General features: G+C 44.4%; 1 protein-coding gene across 4 annotated transcripts in view; it reads left to right on the top strand.

Annotated features, from left to right (window-relative positions):
- smyd3 (SET and MYND domain containing 3) overlaps positions 1–21,308 on the top strand; it is a 1,006,799-nt gene extending 985,491 nt beyond the window's left edge. For 2 of the 4 annotated variants that reach the window (XM_063055479.1, XM_063055478.1), the window contains exons 7-8: positions 17,307–17,415; positions 19,698–21,307. In XM_063055479.1, coding sequence (XP_062911549.1) covers positions 17,307–17,415; positions 19,698–19,805 — 217 coding nt within the window. In that variant the 3' untranslated portion in view covers positions 19,806–21,307. Of the gene's footprint in view, positions 1–17,306; positions 17,416–19,697 lie in introns of all 4 variants that reach the window. The other 2 variants (XM_063055477.1, XM_063055475.1) reach the window with 2 other exon arrangements.
- Positions 21,309–21,981: the final 673 nt, after the last annotated feature.

The following is a 21,981-nucleotide window of genomic DNA, read 5'->3' as shown; positions in this document are numbered from 1 at the left end:
CCAGCAGGCTCAGGAAGAGCTTCTTCCCTGAGGCTGTGACCCTGCTGAACCTCACATCACAGCGCTAAGCAGTATTGCACCCATATTGTACTGTCTCAGTACTTTTATATTTGTGTGCTGTAGCACTTACTTTTTATTCGCTGTTATTTTATAAATAATACTGTTCTTTTAGTCATACTTTATTGATCCCGGGGGAAATTGGTTTTTGTTACAGTTGCACCATAAATAATAAATAGTAATAAAACCATAAATAGTTAAATAGTAATCTGTAAATTATGCCAGGAAATAAGTCCAGGACCAGCCTATTGGCTCAGGGTGTCTGACCCTCCAAGGGAGGAGTTGTAAAGTTTGATGGCCACAGGCAGGAATGACTTCCTATGACGCTCTGTGCTGCATCTCGGTGGAATGAGTCTCTGGCTGAATGTACTCCTGTGCCCAACCAGTACATTATGTAGTGGATGGGAGACATTGTCCAAGATGGCATGCAACTTGGACAGCACGCTCTTTTCAGACACCACCGTCAGAGAGTCCAGTTCCATCCCCACAACATCACTGGCCTTATGAATGAGTTTGTTGATTCTGTTGGTGTCTGCTACCCTCAGCCTGCTGCCCCAGCACTTCTGGTCAGATGCTAATTGCATTTCATTGGCTTTGGTAGCATTTGCAAACTACCAGTGGCGAATCCGTCTCATTCTTCATGTCCGTCCTCTGTGCGGAACTCTGCATGAGGAGAGACCAAAGCCCCAAAGGACTGAAAACAAAAATGAAAATCCTGGAAAGCTCAAATAAGAGCAGAAAGTGCTGGAATTACTCACCAGCTTCTGTGGAAAGAGAAATAGTAAACGTCTTGTATCTGGGAACCTAATCAAAACTAAGAGAGTCAACTTGTATATGTGACACTAATAAACCAATTTACCAAATTACCAGTCTCTGGAATTCTCTGCCCCTGGGGGTGGCAGAGATCGGATCATCAGGTAAAGGATAAGTTGGAGAGAGATAAATATTTGGAAGGTTGAGGAATGGAAACTGGAGTTGTAGTCAGCATAGACCAGCCATGATGGCACTGAGAGGAAGGACAGGCTGGAGGGGCCGAGTGGCTCCTACAATCTTGTGTTCCTGTGCTGGCAAATTTTCTGCCTTGTAACAGTGACCAAGTTAAAAAAGCTTAAGTACCTTATAGAACTGTGCAAGTCAAATTTTAACCTTGAGCGCGATTGAGGCTAGAAGGGTTAAAACCAAAGCGCCTTGGCTCGGTTTTGAAGTGGGGTTGTGTTTCCTTTAATTGGCTGTCTGCATGCAGCAGCAATCTCATATCAATGACAGAATTAAGTGCCGTTACTCTACCAGTCGAGAGGAAGTGATAAAGAATGTGGTAGTGTGCGTCTTTTGATTTTTGATACCGCTTTAATCCCGCTTTTCAATCCGCATGTGTGATCCTTTCACTTCAATCAGTCGACATCTCTTTTAAACTCTTAGATTCTTTAACTCCTTTGCTGTGCATTCTGATCTGCCGTTCTGTTGCCAACCACAGAGAGCCGCATTCTATCTCGGCACTGAATAAAACTGAAGTCTGTGCTACATACAAAGGCCAAGCAGCTTGAAGACAAACGAGGCAAAAATATGTCATAATTGGCTGTTGATGGGAGAGAAAGCAAGAGAAGTTGCCAGGAGAAAAACAAAAAACAAAATCCTCAGTCAACAGGTGAATGTAATGTAATACAACGTGGAGCAGTACAGTGCAGTACAGATCCTATGGCCCACAATATTATGCCAACCTATATGAACCTATTTCACAATCAATCTGACTCTTCCCTCTCACACAACCTCAATTTTTCTCACATGTACCTATAGAGGTTATAAAATATCTCTTGTAACAGCCACTAACTGTGCGTTCCAGGCACATACCAGTCTCTTGTGTGAAAATCCTACTCTGATATCGCTCCTAAAATTTCCTCCACTCATGTCAAACAGATTTCCACTGATATTAGCCATTGCCCCGTTGGGAGCAAGGCACTGGCTGTGCACTCTGTCTACACCTCTCATAGCCTTATACCCTCTGAACCTGGGGAGACTGGATGAGAAAGCAGGGACAATGAGAAAGGATTCGTGGAAGTGGATTCTTGATGGTTGGCTCAGAGTCAGTAGGACAAAGATCTGCTTCGGTTCTCACTAATTCTCTCTGATTGTGAGTTCTAGCCCCACTCCAGACAGGTAACATGAATATCTGGATGGACTCACCAGTGTGGTGCTGTTGCAAGAGATATTTAGCTGAACACCTGATTGTTTCATTGAGATAGGTGTCGCACGTCATCACTGTCAGAGGATGCTGGTCGCACTAGTCTTGCATTTCTAAAGTACTCCATTGGTTGAAAGTCACATCAGGCTCATTTAGGCTGGAATGGAATCGAAAGCCATCGTTCTTACCTTTGATGCAAAGAATGGACCATAACCACCGAGAAAGGAAAGGGCTGCAGTAATTTAACCCATTAGCATCAACAGATTGAGTGGAATAGGACATTACTGTGTTGAAGGATGGTGATAATTTATATAAGCATCCGTTAGTCTCATGAGACCGTGGATTTGCGCCTTGGAAGGTTTCCAGGGTGCAGGCCTGGGCAAGGTTGTATGGAAGACCAGCAGTTGCCCATGCTGCAAGTCTCCCCTCTCCACGCCACCGATGTTGTCTAAGGGAAGGGCATTAGGACCCATACAGCTTGGTGTCGTCGCAGAGCAATGTGTGGTTAAGTGCCTTGCTCAAGGACACAACACACTGCCTCAGCCAAGGCTCAAACTAGCGACCTTCAAATCACTAGACGAACTCTTAACCACTTGGCCATGCACCAATATGGTGATAATTAACAGTGGCCCAATTAGAACACAGAACAGTACAGCACAGAAATGGGCCTTTTGGCCCACAATATTGTGCTGAACCAGCTAAAAGGTAAATCAACCCCGCCCCCAAGCTAATTGATCCTACATATACAATGTTCATATCCCTCCACCTTCCTCATATACATGTGCCCATCCATCTAAATGCCTCTTAAAAGCTGTGAATGTTTTTGCCTCTACCAACATACCAGGCAGTGCATTCCAGACATCATAACCAATTAAAGACCGCACCAACTTGGGCATTCAACCAATGTGAAAAAGACAACAACTTGTGCAGACACAAAAAGAAATAAATAATAATAAATACATAAATATCGAGAAGATGAGATGAAGAGTCTTTCAAAATTAGTCCATAGGTTGTAGGATTCTTCATCTGATGTTCTTGATATTATTTTTGGGGGGGATGATAGTTTTGAAATGCCAGTCTGTGGTTGATAAAGAGCATCTTTGCTGTCCAGATGTTCCAGGGTTGAGTAAAGACCCAATGAAATGGCATCTGCCGTGGACCTGTTGTGCCGGTAGGCAAATTGGAGTGGGTCCAAGTCATTTCTCAGTCAGGAGTTGATATGTTTCATCACCAACCTCTGAAGACAACTTATCACAGTGGATGTAAGTGCTACTGGATGCTAGTCATTGACGCAGCTCACCACTTTCTTCTTACACACTGGTATAATTGAAGCCTGCTTGAAGCAATAGACAATAGACAATAGGTGCAGGAGTAGGCCATTCAGCCCTTCGAGCCAACACCACCATTCACTGTGATCATGGCTGATCATCCACAATCAGTACCCTTTTTCCTGCCTTCTCCCCATATCCCTTCACTCCGCTATCTTTAAGAGCTCTATCTAACTCTTTCTTGAAGGAATCCAGAGAATTGGCCTCCACTGCCTTCTGAGGCAGAGCATTCCACAGAACCACAACCCTCTGTGTGAAAACGTTTTTCCTCAACTCCATTCTAAATTGTCTACCCCTTATTCGTAAACTGTGGCCTCTGGTTCTGGACGCCCCCAACAGCAGGTGAGTACCTCAGACTGCCAAAGTGAGAGGTTAAAAATATCCCTGAACACACCAACCAGTTATCAGCACAGGTCTTTAGTGCTCAGCTAGGCACCCAGATGTTTTCCATGGGTTCACTCTCCTGAAGGATGATACCGGGTCATCCTCAGCGATTAAAATCACAGGGTCATTGATGGCTGTGGGAGTCCACAAGATCATAAGATGTAGCAGCAGAATTAGTCTATTCAGCCCATCAAGTCTGTTCTGCCATTCCATTATGGCTGAACCTGGAGTCCACTCAACCCCATACACCCCACCATATTCTTTGATGCCCTGACAACTTCTGCCTTAAATATACCCACAGACTTAGCCTCCAATGCAGTCTGTGGCAGAGCATACCATATATTCACTATTCTCTGGCTAAAAAAATTCCTCCTTACCTCTGTTCTAAAGGGTCGCCCCTCAATTTTGAGGCTGTGCCCTCTATTTCTGGACACCCCCACCACTGAAAACATCCTCTCCTCATTCATCCTACCTAGTCCTTTCAACATTCGGTTGGTCTCAATGAGATTCCCCCCCGTTCTTCTAAATTCCCATGAGAACTGGCCAAAAGCTGCCAGACGTTCCTCATGTGTCACAATTCCTGGGATCACCCTCAGGAACCTCCTCTTCACTCTCTCCAATGACAACACATCCTTTCTGAGATATGGGGCCCAAAACTAATACTCCAAATGCGGCCAGACTAGTGTCTTATAAAGCCTCAGTCCATGAAGGCTGCTCTGTGTTTTGATGATCAAAATGAACCTAGAAGGCATTGAGTTCATCTGGGAGCAAGTACTTGTCATCTATGTTGCTTGGTTTCACTGTGTAAGAGGTAATAATATTCAAGGCCTACCAGAGCCTGCTGAGCATCCTTCAGTGATTTGTTTGGTCCAGAATTGCCACTTCACCCATGAGATGCCTTTCCAGAGATCACACCTGGACCCCTTAAATCTTACTTGGTCACCAGACCTGAATGCCACTGATCTGGCCCTCAGCAGCTTGCAGATCTCGTGGTTCATCCAGGGCTTCTGTTTGAGGAAGACTCTGAATTATTTTGTGGGGACGCCATGCCAACCGTGGTGTATTCATTCAAATTCTCTGATGAGTCCTTGAACACGGCCCAGTCCACCATCTCGATGCGATCCCATACCCACTCCTCTCCTCTTTGTTGTCCTTACCTCTGGAGCCTTGCTCTTTGGCCTCTGGTCATATGCAGGTGGAATAATGGCAGCCAAGTGATCTGGTTTCCTGAAATGTGGTCTAGTCCTGGAACAGTAGGCATTCCTTATCATAGTATAACAGTTGTTGGAACAAACCTGATTGTAGTGTCCGACTGCAATTTGAAATGTGTTGAGCTGGACTGTTTCTTGCCTGGTGATGGCAGCATTCACTATCTCGAGTGCCTGATTAGTGTCGGCTTTTGGCGTATGTAAACTACGGTCAGGATCGTAGAGAAGATCTCTCTTCATCAGTAGAATGGTTGGCACTTAATCGTTGGATGTTCCAGGTCAGAGGAATGAGAGTACGACAAAATCACCACGTCCAAGCACCATAGAGATTGTATACTGTTGTAAACGTGTGTACCATTTATACAGATAAATTCATTACAACAGCAGTGTAGTGAAGTATTACAAGGCAAATCAATAACAAAGTGCAGAGGTTTACCAGGATGCTGCCTGGATTAGGGAGCATGTCTTATATAGAAAGCCTGAGTGAGCTAGGGCTTTTCTCTTTGGGGCAAAGGAGGACGAGAGGTGACTTGATAGCAGTGAATACTTTAAGATAAGTGGCACAGAGTGAATGGGCAGCCACTGCCCTTCTCCCAGGGCAACAATGACTTATATGAAAGGGCATAATTTTAAAGTGGTTGGAGGAAAGTATAGATGTGATGTCAGAGGTAGGATTTTTATACAGCAGGTAGTGGATGCTGGAAATGTGCTCATCAGGGATGGTGGTAGAGTCAGATATATTGGAGACATTGAAGAAACTCTTAGATAAGGACATAGACGAAAGAAAAATGGAAGCTGTCGTGGGAGGGAAGGGTTAGATTGATCTTGGAGTAGGTTAAAAGTTGGCACAACATCTTGGGCTGAAGGGCCTGGACTCTGCTGTGCGTTCTATGTTCTAATCAAGTGTTAGTACAGAGAAAAAAAGCACATTATTTGTAGTTCGTACAGACACATAATTTAGTTTCAAAGGAGTTGAATGACGATAATAGAAGTAATGAGTGGATCTGCAGAGTGCAGCTTGCCATGAGTCAGGGGCCCTGAGGTAATGTTGCAGCTGTGTAGCGTGAGAGGTCGTTCACTGGTGACTCAGCGTGAGGTTTAAAAAGGGTTCTGGTGCTTTCGGCTCTTTTCAGCAGGCTGCAATCAGCACAAACGCAATAAAAAAGAAGAGAGGTGTAAGCAGAGCAGCCATTGTTGGAGTGGGCCAGTGTTAGAGTGGTCAGGCTTTGGGTCAGCTGCCTTCAGCAAGGACAGGCCAAGGTAAGTAAATTTCTGGTAACACACACAAAAACTGCTGGTGAACACAGCAGGCCAGGCAGCATCTATAGGAAGAGGTACAGTCGACGTTTCGGGCCGAGACCCTTCGTCAGGACTAATTGACAGAAGAGATTGTAAGAGATTTGAAAGTGGGAGGGGAAGGGGGAGATGGAGGGGCAGCCTCCATCACCTCCCTCATGGCAAGAACGAAAGCAATTGGTCTGTCTACTTCCAATGTCCTCGATTCATTCGAATTCACTAATTTGTAGACTAGTTCTTTCTGGCCAACATCTCCCCCTTTTTGACCCAAAGATATTTATCTTAGGATCACTATCCTCCTCTATTCTGTCGACTACTCATAGGTCTGCCATGAATCCCCAGCAGGTGTGCAACACCTGTATTATACAGTAAGTGCCATTTGCTTACTGAATTCATACACCTGTATAGAGACAATTGTCTTCTCTGTATTACAAAACCACCATCCTCTTCCTTTTGCACAAGTTCAGCCTTCCACCATCTAAGGTGATATACGTTAAACAATGTCATTATCATTGGTACATAAAATTGATATTACAGCAGCATACAATACTATGCTCTGCCATAGATTTACAGTATTTGAACATTTGATCCTCAACTCCCAAACTTATCCCAAGAGTCTGAGTCTTGCAATATATTATTTGCTTTATCAGCAGGTCTTAATAACTTTTGTATGTTTAGTCCATTGATTGATATCTCCTTTGCCTCCTCCACAACACGTGTCCAGTCTGCATTCAAATGAGGAATCAGTGGCAATTTCAGTAACATAGGCCCACAAATATTGATCCGTATCGGTTCATTGGATTGAAAGATTCTCCTTCATTACCATATTTATTGCTGACTGAGACAAAGTTTGTCCTCCAGTAGGCAAATCTAAAGCCACACTCCTAAGTGCAACAGTATGAATTTCCAAAGGACAGTCTTTCTGTCCCTTGGTATATATTGCTGTTGTTACCATAATATATCTGGCCCGCCAACACATATTGTAAGAAAAACTCATCAACAGGCAGCATAGAAAATGAACAATTCTCATAATTCAGAGGTTCTGTCTTGTCATCCCTTCTGGACAAGACCAGTGGTTTCCCACAGGCTCTCTGTCTCACTAACAAGGGAGAGACAGATATCAATCCTTCTACAGTGACAGGGGAGACAGCAGTCATTATTTTAATGCTGTAGTCATTCTGAAGTCGTGCAGGACCGCAGTTTTATCAGTGTCACTATAGATCAAAGATCCCAGTAGGACCCCAACCACCCTGGGAAGGAAATTAGAGACATTACAATAGGAAGAATTTAACTATTTTGTTGATGAACTGGGAGCTGTCGCCTGCTGGCACCATCTTCTATATGTAGCACAGCTCTCAGCTTTATGCGTTCCCTCAGATATGAGGTCTATGCAGTCAATTATCAAATTCATGGTATCTTGAAGGGGCTTCATAAATTTAACTGAATCCAGATTTACCTGTGCTGCACTCCAACCAATGTGATTAGTCTGTATCTGATTCTGATCACTTTCTCCAGTAACATCCCACATTTTCTGCTGAAGGGTCTATATCTGGTTTCCTAACTCTGCTGTATCTAAAGTATTGACCATTGCAAACCTTGATGCATAACATAGTTCCACTAATTCCAATAGTCCTCTCTTCTTTCTATTTTTGACCGACTTAAACTCACTGCTGCTTAGTTGTCTCCCAAGAAAATATAGTAAATAATGCCTCATTGACAAACACCATTTAGGCACCATTATTTCAGTTAGATTAAAGATTACCTGAACTTGCTGGTATCCTGGTACCAAAGTGACAGATTCCCCTGTATCGCCTAACACTGATCCTATCCCTTTGTGTTACACTGGGTCTCACTATGTCTAGTCTCTGGTGTAGTTCCAGCTACTTAAGGTTGTGCGGTGGTCAATTTTACATTATTTGCTTCATTCCTAATGTAATTTCTGCTCTTATTTCCAGTTTCACGTTTCATTCTTAAATCATTTTAAGTCCATGGTTCCTATCCGGTTTTCTAGCTCATCCAATCCAGGCTCCCAATTGTCTTTGGACTCAAGCCATCCATCTTCTCTGTCACCATCTACTTTGGAACAGTTGTTCCAATCTCAAATCTTCCAAATCACGATTACCATGCACATTGATTGTCAAGTCTGCAACATTGTACGTCAATTGTTACGTGCCAATGGTGACAACATTCCTGTTTCTCTCCCACCAGTTTTAACTGGGTGACGTGGCACCACCCACTTTTATCTGGAGAAATCAGCACCCTGTTTACTGATGGGCTTGCTTTGTCTAGAATTTCATAGGGCCCTGCAAACCTTGGATTTAAAAATGAGGAGGGTTAGTGTATACTAATCATCACTTTGTCCTGGATGTAATTCTATGGGACTGACTTTTGAGACAAAATATGCTTTACTCTGTTGCTTTGTCTTTTGTAGTTGATGACTTCACTATCTCAACCAATTATTGCACCATTTTTCTGACACAATCCCATCTAATTTGGGTTCTGACAAGTCTAATCCTAATAACTCCTCCAACCCTCTGATATCTCTTCTGACCACGAGTTTATTGGGGGTGTAATGCATTGATAATGCCACTGTATTCCTTACTATCCTCAGTACATAAGGCAAAACTACAAGCCATGTTGTTCCATGTTGTTGCACCATTTTGGCCTTCACATTTTTTAGTATTCAATTCATTCTTTCCACAATTCCACTGGACTGTGGTCTGCAGGGTATATGAAATCTCTGCTTGATCCCTAAAAGTTCCATGACATCTTCAATTATCTGGGCCGTGAAATGTGTGCCTTGATCCAATTCGATACTTTGGGGTAGTCCCCAGCGAGAGAATATCCTTTTCAATAAAATTTTTGCAATGGCCTTTGCTGTGTTTGTCTTAGCTGGGAAAGCTTCCACCCACTTCATAAAGTTATCCATTACCACCAGAATATATTTGTACCATCCGGGGGTGGGTGGTCAGGGACCAACATAATCTATCTGCAAATTAGTCCAAGGCCCTTCCACTGGTCTGGTGTGTCGAAGGGCTCCTTTCTTTACATTTCTATCAGGATTATATTGTGCACGAATCAAGCAATTTTTGACATAGTGCTCCATGTTATCCTTAGGCCAGACTTCCTTGATCTTTTCCAGGGTGCAGTTGGGTCCCTGGTGTCCCCATAGATCATGGTACCAGTGGATCATCTGATTTCTTCCTCCCTCTGGAACCACAAGCTTTGCTTCATAAAGGACAACTTCATCTTTGATAAACACTCCCTTGTGCTCTTTGTATATTTCTGGTTCTGCTCCTTCTATTAATTTTCTAAAAGAGTTCTTTATCTTTCTTCTTCTCCTGTGTTAAATCCATTACCTTAATCTGTTGTCCCTTCTGCTTCCCGATCTCCACAATCTGTGGCTGCCATTCCTGCCCAATTAAAGTACCTTGCTTCTTCAATTCGTCAGCCTGCCTAATTCCCTCAGGAGATAATTTAGTTTGGGTTTTCACCTTTATGACTCCATATTCTTCTCCCTTTGCCACCTCCAAATATATTTTATAATAAACCAGCAGATGGGAGGGGCTTCCTGTCAGCTGAAACAAACTCTCTGCCTTCCCACAGAGGAAAATACTCTGAAAGCCTGTTGCAAACGTAACGTACATTCTTCACTGTGCATCATTCTTCACAATTTTCCAGTCTTCCAGAACCTTCTAATTCTTGAAAAATAATTACTAATGCCTCCACAATCTCTTCAGCTACCTCTTTCAGAACCCTGGGGTGTACACCATCTGGTCCAGGTGACTTATCTACCTTCAGAGCTTTCAGTTTCCCAAGAACCTTCTCCCTAGGAATGGCAAATTCACACACTTCATGACCCCTGACACCTGGAACTTCCGCCATACTGATAGTGGCTTCCACAGTGAAGACTGGTGCAAAATACTTATTCAGTTTGTCTGCCATTTCCTTGTCCCCTATTACTGCCTGTCCAGCATTGTTTTGCAGTGGTTCAATATCACTCTCACCTCTCTTTTACACTTCATGTAACTGAAGAAACTTTTAGTATTCCCTTTAATATTATTGGCGAGCTTAGTTTTGTATTCCATCTTTACCTTCTTAGTTACTTTTTTAATTGCCTTCTGTTGGTAATTGAAAGCTTCACAATCTTCTAACTTCCCACTAGTTTTTGCTCTATTAGGCCTTCTCTTAGGCTTTTATGTTGGCTTTTAATTCTCCTGTTAGCTACGGTTGTGTCATCTTGCCTTTAGAATCCCTTTTTCTCTTTGGGATGGATATATCCTCTGCCTTCCGAATAGATTCCAGAAATTCCAGCCATTGCTGCTGTACTGTCATCCCTGCCAGTGTTCTTTTCCAATCAATTCTGGCCAACTCCTCTCTCATGCCTCTGTAATTCACTTTACTCCACTGTAATATTGATACATCTAACTTTAGCTTCTCCTTCTCAAATCTCAAGGTGAACTCGATCATATTATGATCATTTTCCCCTAAGGGTTCTTTTACCTTAAGCTCCCTAATCAATTCTGGTTCACTGCACAACACCCAATCCAGAATAGCTGATCCTCGAGTGGGCTCAACCACAAGCTGATCTAAAAAGCCATCTCCTAGGCATTCTAGAAAATTCCCCTCCTGGAATCCAACACCAACCTGATTTTCCCCGTCTACCTGCATATTGAAGACACCCATGACTGTTGTAACGTTGCCCTTTTGGCAAGCATTTTCTATCTCCCATTGTAATTTGTAGACCACAACCTTACTACTGTTTGGGCATCTGTATATACCTCCCATCAGGGTCTTTTTACCCCTTTCAGTCCCTTAGCTCTATCCACAACGATTCAACACCTTCCGACTCTATGTCACCTCTTCCTAATTACTTGATTTCATTTTTTACCAGCAGAGCCACGCCACCTCCTCTGCCTTCCTGCCTGTCTTTTCAATACAATGTGCATCCTTGGACTTTAAGCTCCCAGGTATAATCTTCTTTCAGCCATGATTCAGTGATGCCTACAACATCATACCTGCCAATCTGCAACTGTGCTACAAGTTCATCTACCTTATTCTGAATATTGCACGCATTCAAATATAACACCTTGAGTCCTGTATTCACCCTTATTGATTTTGTACACCTTCTATGTTGCAACTCATCCTGTTGCCTGCAATTTTGCCCGATCATCAGCCCCTCCTTGCTAGGAGTCTCACTACACGTTGCCTCTGTTTCTAAACCAGCTACCTCATCTACAACACTATCACTTCAGTTCCCACCCCCCTGCCAAATTAGTTGAAACCCACCCGAACAGATCAGATGGATGTTAGCATATCAAACATTGTCACAAGTATAGGCAATCTATAGTTTTGGTGTACTTATCATATTTGTGTGCTCCGAGACAGCCCTGACAATATTAATTTTGGGTGTCTGGCTCTCTGTCGATAAATGGTTTTAGAATATTTATGTCAGTTGGTTTGGAGCTTCAGAGGTGTCTTATCAATTACAGTATTTTGCAAAAGTCTTTGACCATATATATGTAGCTATGGTGCGTAAGTCTTTTGCACAATGATGTAGTCGTTTTCTGTACTGCACCGTACTGCTGTTGCAAAACAAAAACAAATTTCGTGATACAGGTGAGTGATGATAAACCTGATTCTGAAATGGGTCTCTGTTGTGGACTGAGAGTGGGAAGGAGACCGAGAGAGGAGAATCATGGTTGGGAAAAGGAAAAGGGAGAAGGGAGGGAGTGGGAAGCACCAGAGAGACATTCTGCAATGATCGATAAACTAATTGTTCAGAATCAAATATCCTCGCCTGGTGTCTCAGGGCTGTGTTTGTCTGAACTCGTACCATCTGCTGCCCCCGCACTCCTTCTCTACCTCCTGACCCACACCCCCTCCTGTGGTGCTCCACCCTCACCATTCCCAACATCCATTGCTCTTGCCAGATGTAGAAGCCCGTTCTCTGCTCCACGTTGACCAATGCAGTATAGTGTAAAGTCTTAGACACCACAGCAATATAAATGTGCCTAAGTACTGTAACATTGAAATTGTATTGAATTACCTACTGTTAACGTTGACCTTAAGGGTATAAAAATGTGATGTACCTTTGGGTTTGTAAGCATTTACTGAGTGTGTCTCCAGAATGGTGCTTGCTTGTTGTGTTGAATAAAGACTTCCAGATCGCCAATGACTTTGATCACAGTCACAACAGTCTCATGGTCTAAAGAAGCTCATATTGTCAGTTTTTATTTTTTTCATTCATTTCCCTCCTTTTTCTTTTTTTTTTTGGATAGTTTTCCCTTCTCTACCCTTCCTATCTTTCTTGGATTGCTGCAGTTGTTCAATTTTCCCTTCTTCTCCATGAGAATCTTTGCTCCCCATTGGGATATATTTTTGCTGGGAGTTATGAATTATTTCCTTATATATCTGCCCCTGCTTGTCTATAGTTTTACCAGCTGATCATTTCGCTCAGTCCATGTTAAGCAACTCTATCCTCATGCCTTTGTAATTTCCCTTATCCAAGAGTAATACAGTGGCTTCAGAGCCAAGTTTCTCATTCTGAAACTGAATGCTAAATTATCTTACACTGCAATTGCTAATTCCTTGGGGAATCTTTTACTCCGAGATCATTTATTAAATCTGTCTTGTTGCACACTATCAGATCAAAGATAGCTTGAGCCCTGGTTGGCTTCATAACATATTGTTGGAGGAAGCAATCTCTGTGAAATTCATTTGCATGGTTACCATTTCCAATTTGATTAACCCAATATACACTATTTTCTATCGTAGCTCCCCATTATTTCTTGATTTATAGCTTTTCCTACAGCATATCCAATATTTGAGGCTTCTACCTCACTCCCTTTGCTGTTTTCTTTGCCTTCCTTTCTTTTTTGACCTCCATCCAAGTTGACCCACCAGGTTCAAAACCAGGATCACCCACTCCATCTTATTAGTCTGGCACCAGGTTATCCTTTTAATCACATTTCTCAAAATTCTGTCCTTCCTAATTGAAGTCTGAACTTTCTTTCCATGGTTGACATTGAATCAGTAGTCTCCTCATCTCTAGGGCCCTATTTTTACAATCCTGGTATCTACAGCAGATGCAATCTCACTGGCTGTCTACTTGGCCTTGGATCACCTGGACAATAGTAACCCTTAAGTCAAGCTGCTGTTTATTGACTGCAGCTCAGTGTTCAACATAATCATACCCTAAATGCAGAATCAACAAGCTCCAAACCCTGGGCCTCTGTACCTCCCTCTGCAAGTGGATCCTTGACCTCCTCACCGAGGACCATAGTTTGTGCGGATTGGAAATAACATCTCCTCCTCGCTGACAGTCAACATTGGTGCTGCTCAAGGATACATACTAAGCCCAGTGCTCTATTTTCTACACAAACGACTGAGGGGCTAGGGACAGCTCAAAAGGCATTCATAAATTTGCTGACGACACAATTCGGCAACATTGATGGCAGAATCTCAGATGGTGACAAGAAGGCATTTAGGAGTAAGATAGATCAGCTGGTTGAGTGGTGTCACAATAACAACATTGCATTCAACGTCATTCAGAACAAATAATTGATTTTGGACTTCAGGAAGGGGATGCCAAGGAAACATACACCAGTCCTCATCGAGGGATCAGCAGTGGAAAGGGTGAGCAGTGGCTGGCCTGGATGCCAACATCTCTGAAGATCTGACCTGTGCCCAGCATATTGATGCAATTACAAAAAAGGCATGACAATGGCTATATTTCATTAGGAGTTTGAGGGGAATTGCTATGTCACCAATTGCAACTGCAAATTTCAATGGATTAGCATGGAGAGCAGTCTAACTGGTTGCATCACTATCTGGTGTGGCGGTCCACTGCACAGGATCAGAAAAAGCTGCAGAAAGTTGCGGACACAGCCAGCTCCGTCATGGGCACTAGCCTCCCAGCATTGAGGACACCTTCGAAAGTCAATGCCTCAGAAGGGTGGCACCCATCATTAAATACCCCCATCATCCAAGACGTGCTCTCTTCACATTGCTACCATCAAGGAGAAGGTACAGGAGCCTGCAGACAAACACTTAGCATTTCTGGAACGGCTTATTCCCCTCCGCCATCAGATTTCTGAACCCACGTACATTCCTCATTATTTTTTCTCTCTCTTTGCACAACTTATTTAATTTTTTTTTTAATATATATACTTATTATAATTTATAGCTTTTTAAGTTATGTATTGCAATGTACTGATTCTGCAAAACATCAAATTTCATGACATATGCCAGTGATATTAAACCTGATTCTGATATATACAGTATTTCAGCTGGACTTGATTTTGGTAGAGGGACAGTTTATTCTTTATCTGTTCGGTCAAATATCTGATTATTTCAAACTCCACACCCAAAAGCTCCATTTTCCAGAGCACGCCAGTGTTACCCACGTATACTCTAGTCTCTAGACCCTCACCCATTCTCCAAAACCTGATTCCACCATCACCCATTCTCTGATCCTGGACCCAACGTCGCCCATGCTGTAGGCCCTGGGATCATCATTATCTATTCTCCAGAAGTGGACCTATCATCACCCATTCTCTGACCGTGAACCCAACATCACCCATTCTTTGACCCTGGACCCACCATCACCCATTCTCTGATCCTGGACCCAACGTCACCCGTTCTACAGGCCCTGGGATCATCATTATCTATTCTCCAGAAGTGGACCTATCATCACCCATTCTCTGACCTGGGACCCATTATCGCCCACTTTCTAGAGACTGGGGTCATTCATTCTGCAGATCCTGGGACCATCATCACCTATTCTACAGAACCTGGGGTTATCATTCCCCATTCTCTGGAACTTGACCTGTCATCAACCATTGTCCAGACCAAAGGGTCAGCATGTGATGCCCACATCCCTTCAACGAATACAGAAAAAACACAGGAATAACAGGGCAGGTTCTTCCACATAAAATCACTAGAAACACACAGTTTCAGCCCGGAAAACATTTGAAATCTCTCCATCTGAATCCCAAAATTACACCAACAACCATGTGTGTGTCCTTCAGTCTTGAAGCATCTGTTGGGCAGAGTGGAAGGGAGACAGTGTCATAGATATCTGTAGGCTGGTGGGCTTGATGGCACAGAACAACAGCACAGAGCTGCTGCCACACATTTCTAATGAACCATGTTCAACTCTGACCGCTGTTACTGTCTATGTAGAGTTTGCACATTCTCCCTGTGGAAAGGAGAATTTCCACCAGGTACTCTGATATCTGCTAAGTCCCAATGACATGCAAGAGAAAATTTGAAGAGGCTGGAAATCCAGGCAACACACACTAAATGCTGGAGGAACTCAGCAGGTCAGGCAGCATCTATGGAAAAGAGTACAGTCGACATTCCGGGCTGCCGGTCAGTGGCCGATGTAAACTACCACTGGTGTGTAGGTGAGGGACCGAGTCTGCGAGGAATATAGGCCATATTTGAGGTTGTTTTGGTCACCGCACTACTAGATGAATGTTGGTGATTTTGGAGAGGGTGCAGAAGAGATTCACCAGGACGCTGTCTGGTTTAGAGGGAATAAAGGGAGGTTGGACAAACTTGGACTGGTTTCCCTGGAGTGTCAGATACTGAGTAAAGACATGTTCGGATTTTATAGACCGACGAGAGAGCAGATGGGGTAGACAGTCAGTCTTTTCGAAATGTCAATTACTAAAGGGCCAAGGAAAAGAGAGGTAATTTAATGGAGATTTAGCTGACAAGTTTCTTCACACAGAGAGTGGTAGATGCCTGGAATGGCCTGCCAGGGGAAGTGGTGACAGCAGGTTTGACAAAGTGTTTGAAAGATTAATTGTATTTGTCACATGTATGTCAAAACATAACAACATGCAGTGAAATTCCTCATTTGCATCAAATCAAGTCAGCGAGGATGGTGCTGGGCCGCCCACAGGTATGGTGCCAATATACCATGCCCACAACTCACTAACCCTGACCACGTTCCTTTGGAACGTGAGTGGAACCCGCCAGAGCACCTGGAAGAAACCCGCGCGATCACAGAGAGAATGTACAGGTAGCGGCAGATATCGAGCCTCTACCGGTGACACCCCCCCCCAGCACCGTAAAGCGATCGCACTAACCGCTACGCCACCGTGCCGCGGCAGGCACGTGAAGCAGCAGCGAATGGAGCAATGTTTGGTCCCCTAATCTGAGGAAAGACATCCTTGCCATAGAGGGAGTACAAAGAAGGTTCACCAGATTGATTCCTGGGAGGGCAGGACTTTCATATGATAAAAGACTGGATCGACTAGGCTTATATTCGTTGGAATTTAGAAGATTGAGGGGGGATCTTATTGAAATGTATAAAATCCTAAAGGGATTAGACAGGTAGATGCAGGAAGATTGTTCCCGATGTTGGGGAAGTCCAGAACGAGGGGTCACAGTTTGAGGATAAAGGGGAAGCCTTTTAGGACCGAGATGAGGAAAAACTTCTTCACACAGAGAGTGGTGAATCTGTGGAATTCTCTGCCACAGGAAACAGCCGAGGCCAGTTCATTGGCTATATTTAAGAGGGAGTTAGATATGGTCCTTGTGGTTAAAGGGATCAGGGGGTATGGAGAGAAGGCAGGTACAGGGTTCTGAGTTGGATGATCAGCCATGATCATAATAAATGGTGGTGCAGGCTCGAAGGGCTGAATGGCCTACTCCTGCACCTATTTTCTATGTTTTCTATGTTTCTATGATGTGCATCTTGTGCAGACAGGTGGGATTAGTTTAATTGGGCATTGTGGCCAGCTGAGACACGGTGGGCCGAAGGGCCTGTTCCCCTATCGTTCCCTGCCCTGTGCGTATCGGCGATGCAGTGGCTCAGTCCGGTGTTGTCTCTGCTTCCAGGTCGTACTACCGCGGCCCTCACCCCGTGAGAGGAGTGCAGCTGATGAGAGTGGGGAAGCTACAGCATCACCTGGGGATGCTACGCCAAGCGCTGGGCACTCTAAAGCAGGTGAGTGAGAACCACCCCCCCACCAAGGACCCTGCAGCATGGGAGACACACTGCCCCCTCGTGGCAGTGCTGGGCAGTTTCCTGGCCAGATTTTCAGATTCAGATTTATTTACCGCGTGTACATTGAGATATGTCTCTTGCGTTAACAGCCGACACACCCAAGGATGTGCTGGGGCAACCTGCAAGTGTTGCCACCCATTACGGTGCCAACATGGCATGGCCATTATGCCTGGCAGAACAACACAAAACACAACAAGACGAAACATAGTCCCCCTCCCCTCTCCTACCCTCTCTTTCACCCACACACACGGACAGTCTTCCAACTCTGGGGCTGCAGTCTTTGGCCGCTGGGCGGCAACCTCCAGGCGTGCCATCGACTTTCAAGCTTCGATCTTCGGTATTGAATGGGACTAGCCGACGACACAACTCCACAGCTCGAACTCTGCGAGCGCCAACTGTCCAGCCCCCGAGCCTCCTGGTGTGTCCCGCTTACGCAGGCATGCACCAGAGGGAAACGAGCGGTCCACCTTTCAGGCTGACACCCTTTCTCGGGACGTTTACTTACAAAGCTGCATGCTGGTGGCCCGTGCTAGCAAAAGGAAAATTGTCAGTGAGATCCCAAAGCTCGGAGAAGATCCTGAGACCCCTCTTCTCGCTGCTGCCATCAGGTAGGAGGTGCAGGAGCCTTAGATCCCACACCACCAGGATCAGTAACCCTAACCCTAACCCTTCAGCCATCAGGCTCCTGAACCAACTTCACTCACCTCAACACTCAATGGATTCCACAGTCTCTGTACTCAATGACATATACTCTCGGTATTATTTATTTATTGTGTGTTTTTTTTGTATTTGCGCAGTGTGTCCTCTCTTGCACATTGGCTCCTCGTCAGTACTTGTGTGTAGTTTTTCGTTGATCCTATTGTATTTCTTTACTTTCCTGCGAATGCCTGCAAAAATATCAATCTCGGAATAGTAAATGGTGACATATATGTCCTTCGATGATAAATTTACTTTGAGCGTTAAAGTGAAAGGAGAATGGAATTTACTGAGTTGAAGTGAGCCGGAATACAAATGGACTGAATTGTCAAATATAGCGCATGAAGCACTGCCTTACAAATCCTCGATTCCCCTGAAACCTGTCCTTAATCGAGTCACCACCAGCTGACTGGCGTTCATTATCGAATCTCAGCACACGGCGTGTAACCTGAGCCTTTGAGAGGAATGGAGAGAGGCTCCTCTCTCAGTCCCTTATCCTGTCAACGCAAAGATTTGAATTTTGTGTTAATTATTCGGGATGAAACTCTCCTGAACTGAGGGCCACTACAGTACAGCATCAGAATTAGGATTTATTTCAATGATTCTGATATTTGTACAGTGCTGCATTCCAATAGTTCAGAAACATTCTCTGCTGTGTGATAAATAAAATAATGTGGGGTTTAGAAATGCGGCAGGCATATGAGCTGTTATCCTTGCTGCTGTGCATGCTAAGGTATAAATTTGCATAACATTACATGGTTCCGCAGAGCTCAATCCTGGCAGGCTGATCGCAAGCAGATAGAGGGAGACGGCTGTTGAGTCACTCACTGCTACGACAAGGTGGAATTTTACCAGCCGGTCACCTTGTCCAAGGAAGGAGACGCAGGCCGTACGATGGGAGGGAGCTGGAAGTGGGCTGTGCTCACGGAAGCCGAGTGTCAGGCTGATTTCTCCCAGCCAAGAGAAAAAAATATCCCTACCGGGGAGGGAGGGCCACATTGTAGGGTTCTTCTGCTATTGGACAGGGAGGAGGTTGGGTTGGGTGAGGAAGCCCCTCAATCATTGTAAGTAGTTTATCACCCCTGATGGTCACATGAGTGCCAACAGTCCTATTGGTTTTAAGGAACATAATAGAACGTTACTTAAAGCATGGACTATAGTTGTAAAAATGGAAAGGCATTGCACTGTTTATTCTTGTGAGTATTTTTTATTAGGAGTAAAGTTTATAGAGTAATGGAGCAGAAAATGCCCTTCAGCCCATCTAATCTGTGCCTATCCATTATTCTGGCGAGTCCAATTGACCTGCACTTGGACCATAAGCCTCCACACCCCTCCCATCCATGTATTATTCAAACATTTCACCTTTCACCCTTTACCTATGGCCTCCAGTTCTAGCCTCACCCAACCTCAGTGGAAAAAAGCTAGCTTGCATTTACCCTGTCTTCGCTCCTTGTAATTTTAAGCACCTTTATCAAATTGAGTTGATTTTGATGTGTAATTAAAAAAAAAACATTTCTCTCTGCCAGGCATTTGACATTTTGAAGGTGACCCACGGAAGAGAACATCCTTTGACCAGGAACCTGCAGCAGATTCTGGCAGACTGTGAGGCAGAACTCAACAGCAAACTGGATTAGATGTGAATACCAGCTCTGTGTGTGTGTGTGTGTGTGTGTGTGTGTGTGTGTGTGTGTGTGTGTGCGTGTGTGTGCGTGTGAGTGTGTGTGTGTGTGTGCGTGTGTGTGTGTGTGTGCGTGTGTGTGTGTGTCTGTGCGTGTGTGGGCGTGTGTGCGTGTGTGTGTGTGTGTGTGTGTGTGTCTGTGTGTGCGCGCACGTGTGTGTAAGTGTGTGTGCGCGTGTGTGTGTGTGTGTGTGTGTGTGTGTCTGTGCGTGTGTGGGCGTGTGTGTGTGTGTGTGTGCGTGTGTGTGTGTGTCTGTGCGTGTGTGTGTGTGTGTGTGTGTGTGTGTGTGTGTGTGTGTGTGTACATCCACACACTGACATGCACCTACAAGTGTGGCCCAGCATATGTGCCTACAACTGTTTTGCGCAGACACATGCACCCATACGTACAAATACCTGGCTGTGTGAGTAAGCCTCAAGTAGCCTTAATGCTGGACCAAAGCAAAGAAAGAGAGAAGTACGTAGTTACTTAAGAAAATGTGGAAACTACTCAGCAGGTGAGGCAGCCTCTGTGGAAACGGAAACAGTTAATGTTTCAGGACTGGGACTGTTCATCAGAACTGACCCTTCACCAGTCGTAATGTAGGATGTCAGACCTCAAACATTAACAGTTTTTACATCCACAGATCTGGTGAGTACTTGCAGCATTTTCCGTTTCTCTTTTAGATCTCCAGTGTCAGCGTTTTGATTGCAAGACTAAAACAAGAAGATGAAATAGATTGTATTAAATTCCATGGTGACGTACGAGCATTCCCCATTGGCATAATGGACACTGAGTAAACTGAGTTCATAAAAGTTGTGGGTGGCCTTTCCACCACTTGTGTTATGATTAAATCCCATCCCATTGGTTCAGTTTGTGTCACCCCTTGGGGAGGGCCTGGGGAAAGCTTCCCTAGCCTCCTAGATGTCATGGAGATAAGGTTCCTTGAGGCAAAACCGAGCCAGCCAAAGGTAAAAGGCTCTGAGACCTGTTATAACCCATCTTCTTTCCTCTGTTTGTGTGCTTTGATTTCAATAAACAAACTACTGAGATTGCCCATTTCTTTCTGACCCGGTGAATGAATGGTCCAAAGAGAAGAAGGGTTTAACCAAATTCAAGAGACTGCAATATCACAGCTTTGAAAAACGTTATCAGGTCTGCTCATCATTCAGGCTGTACGGTGAGGAATCCCACCTTCTTACCTGCGATATATAGAAAGGCCGAGATACAGTCGATGTAGAAAAGATGTTTCCTTTAGTGAGGGAGTCGAGGACCAGAGGGCACAACCTTGGAATACAAGGATGTCCCTTTGAAACAGAGATGAGGAGGAATTTCCTTAGCCCAGGAGGTGGTGAATCTGCGAATTTCTTTGCCACAGATGGTTGTGGAGGTTGATAGGTTCTTGATTAGTAAGGGCATAAAAGGTAATGGGGAAAAGGCAGGAGAATGCAGTTGAGAGAGATAATGAATCGTCGATGATGGAATGATAGGGCAGACTCAATGGGCTGAAAGGCCTAACTCTTATGGACTTATGGTCTTATGGACTTATGGACTTCTTTCACTTGACATAAATTCTAATGTAAACCTTAAAACGAATGTAAACATCCTCGCCATGTACGTTCTATTCTGGCCTTTCAATAGATTAGATATTAGATTATGAGGACACGCGGTCCTCTTTTATTGTCATTTAGTAATCCATGCATTAAGAAATGATACACTGTTTTTCCAGAATGATATCACGAAAACACATGACAAACCGACTTAAAAACTAACAAAAACCACATAATTATAACATATGGTTACAACAGTGCAAAACAATACCATAATTTGATAATAACAGACCATGGCACAGTAAAAGTCTTAAAGTCTCTCGAAAGTCCCATCATCTCACGCAGACGGTGAACCTCCAGCACCACCAACTTGCCGATGCAGCATCCGGGAAGCATCCAACCACAGTCCGACTCCGAGCCCGTACGAAAATTCCAAGCCTCCGACCAGCTCTCCGACACCGAGCACCGAGCACCATCTCTGCCGAGCGCTTCGACCCCGGTCCCGGCAACAGGCGATACGCAGAGCCGAGGATTTGGGGCCTTCGTCTCCGGAGATTCTCGATCGCACAGTAGCAGCGGCAGCAAAGCGAACATTTCAGAAG

Source organism: Mobula hypostoma, chromosome 8 (assembly GCF_963921235.1).
Source record: "Mobula hypostoma chromosome 8, sMobHyp1.1, whole genome shotgun sequence".
In the NCBI taxonomy this organism is placed as follows: Eukaryota; Metazoa; Chordata; class Chondrichthyes; order Myliobatiformes; family Myliobatidae; genus Mobula; species Mobula hypostoma.
Note: the sequence above shows the minus strand (reverse complement) of the source record. Positions and strands in the feature narration are given on the sequence as shown.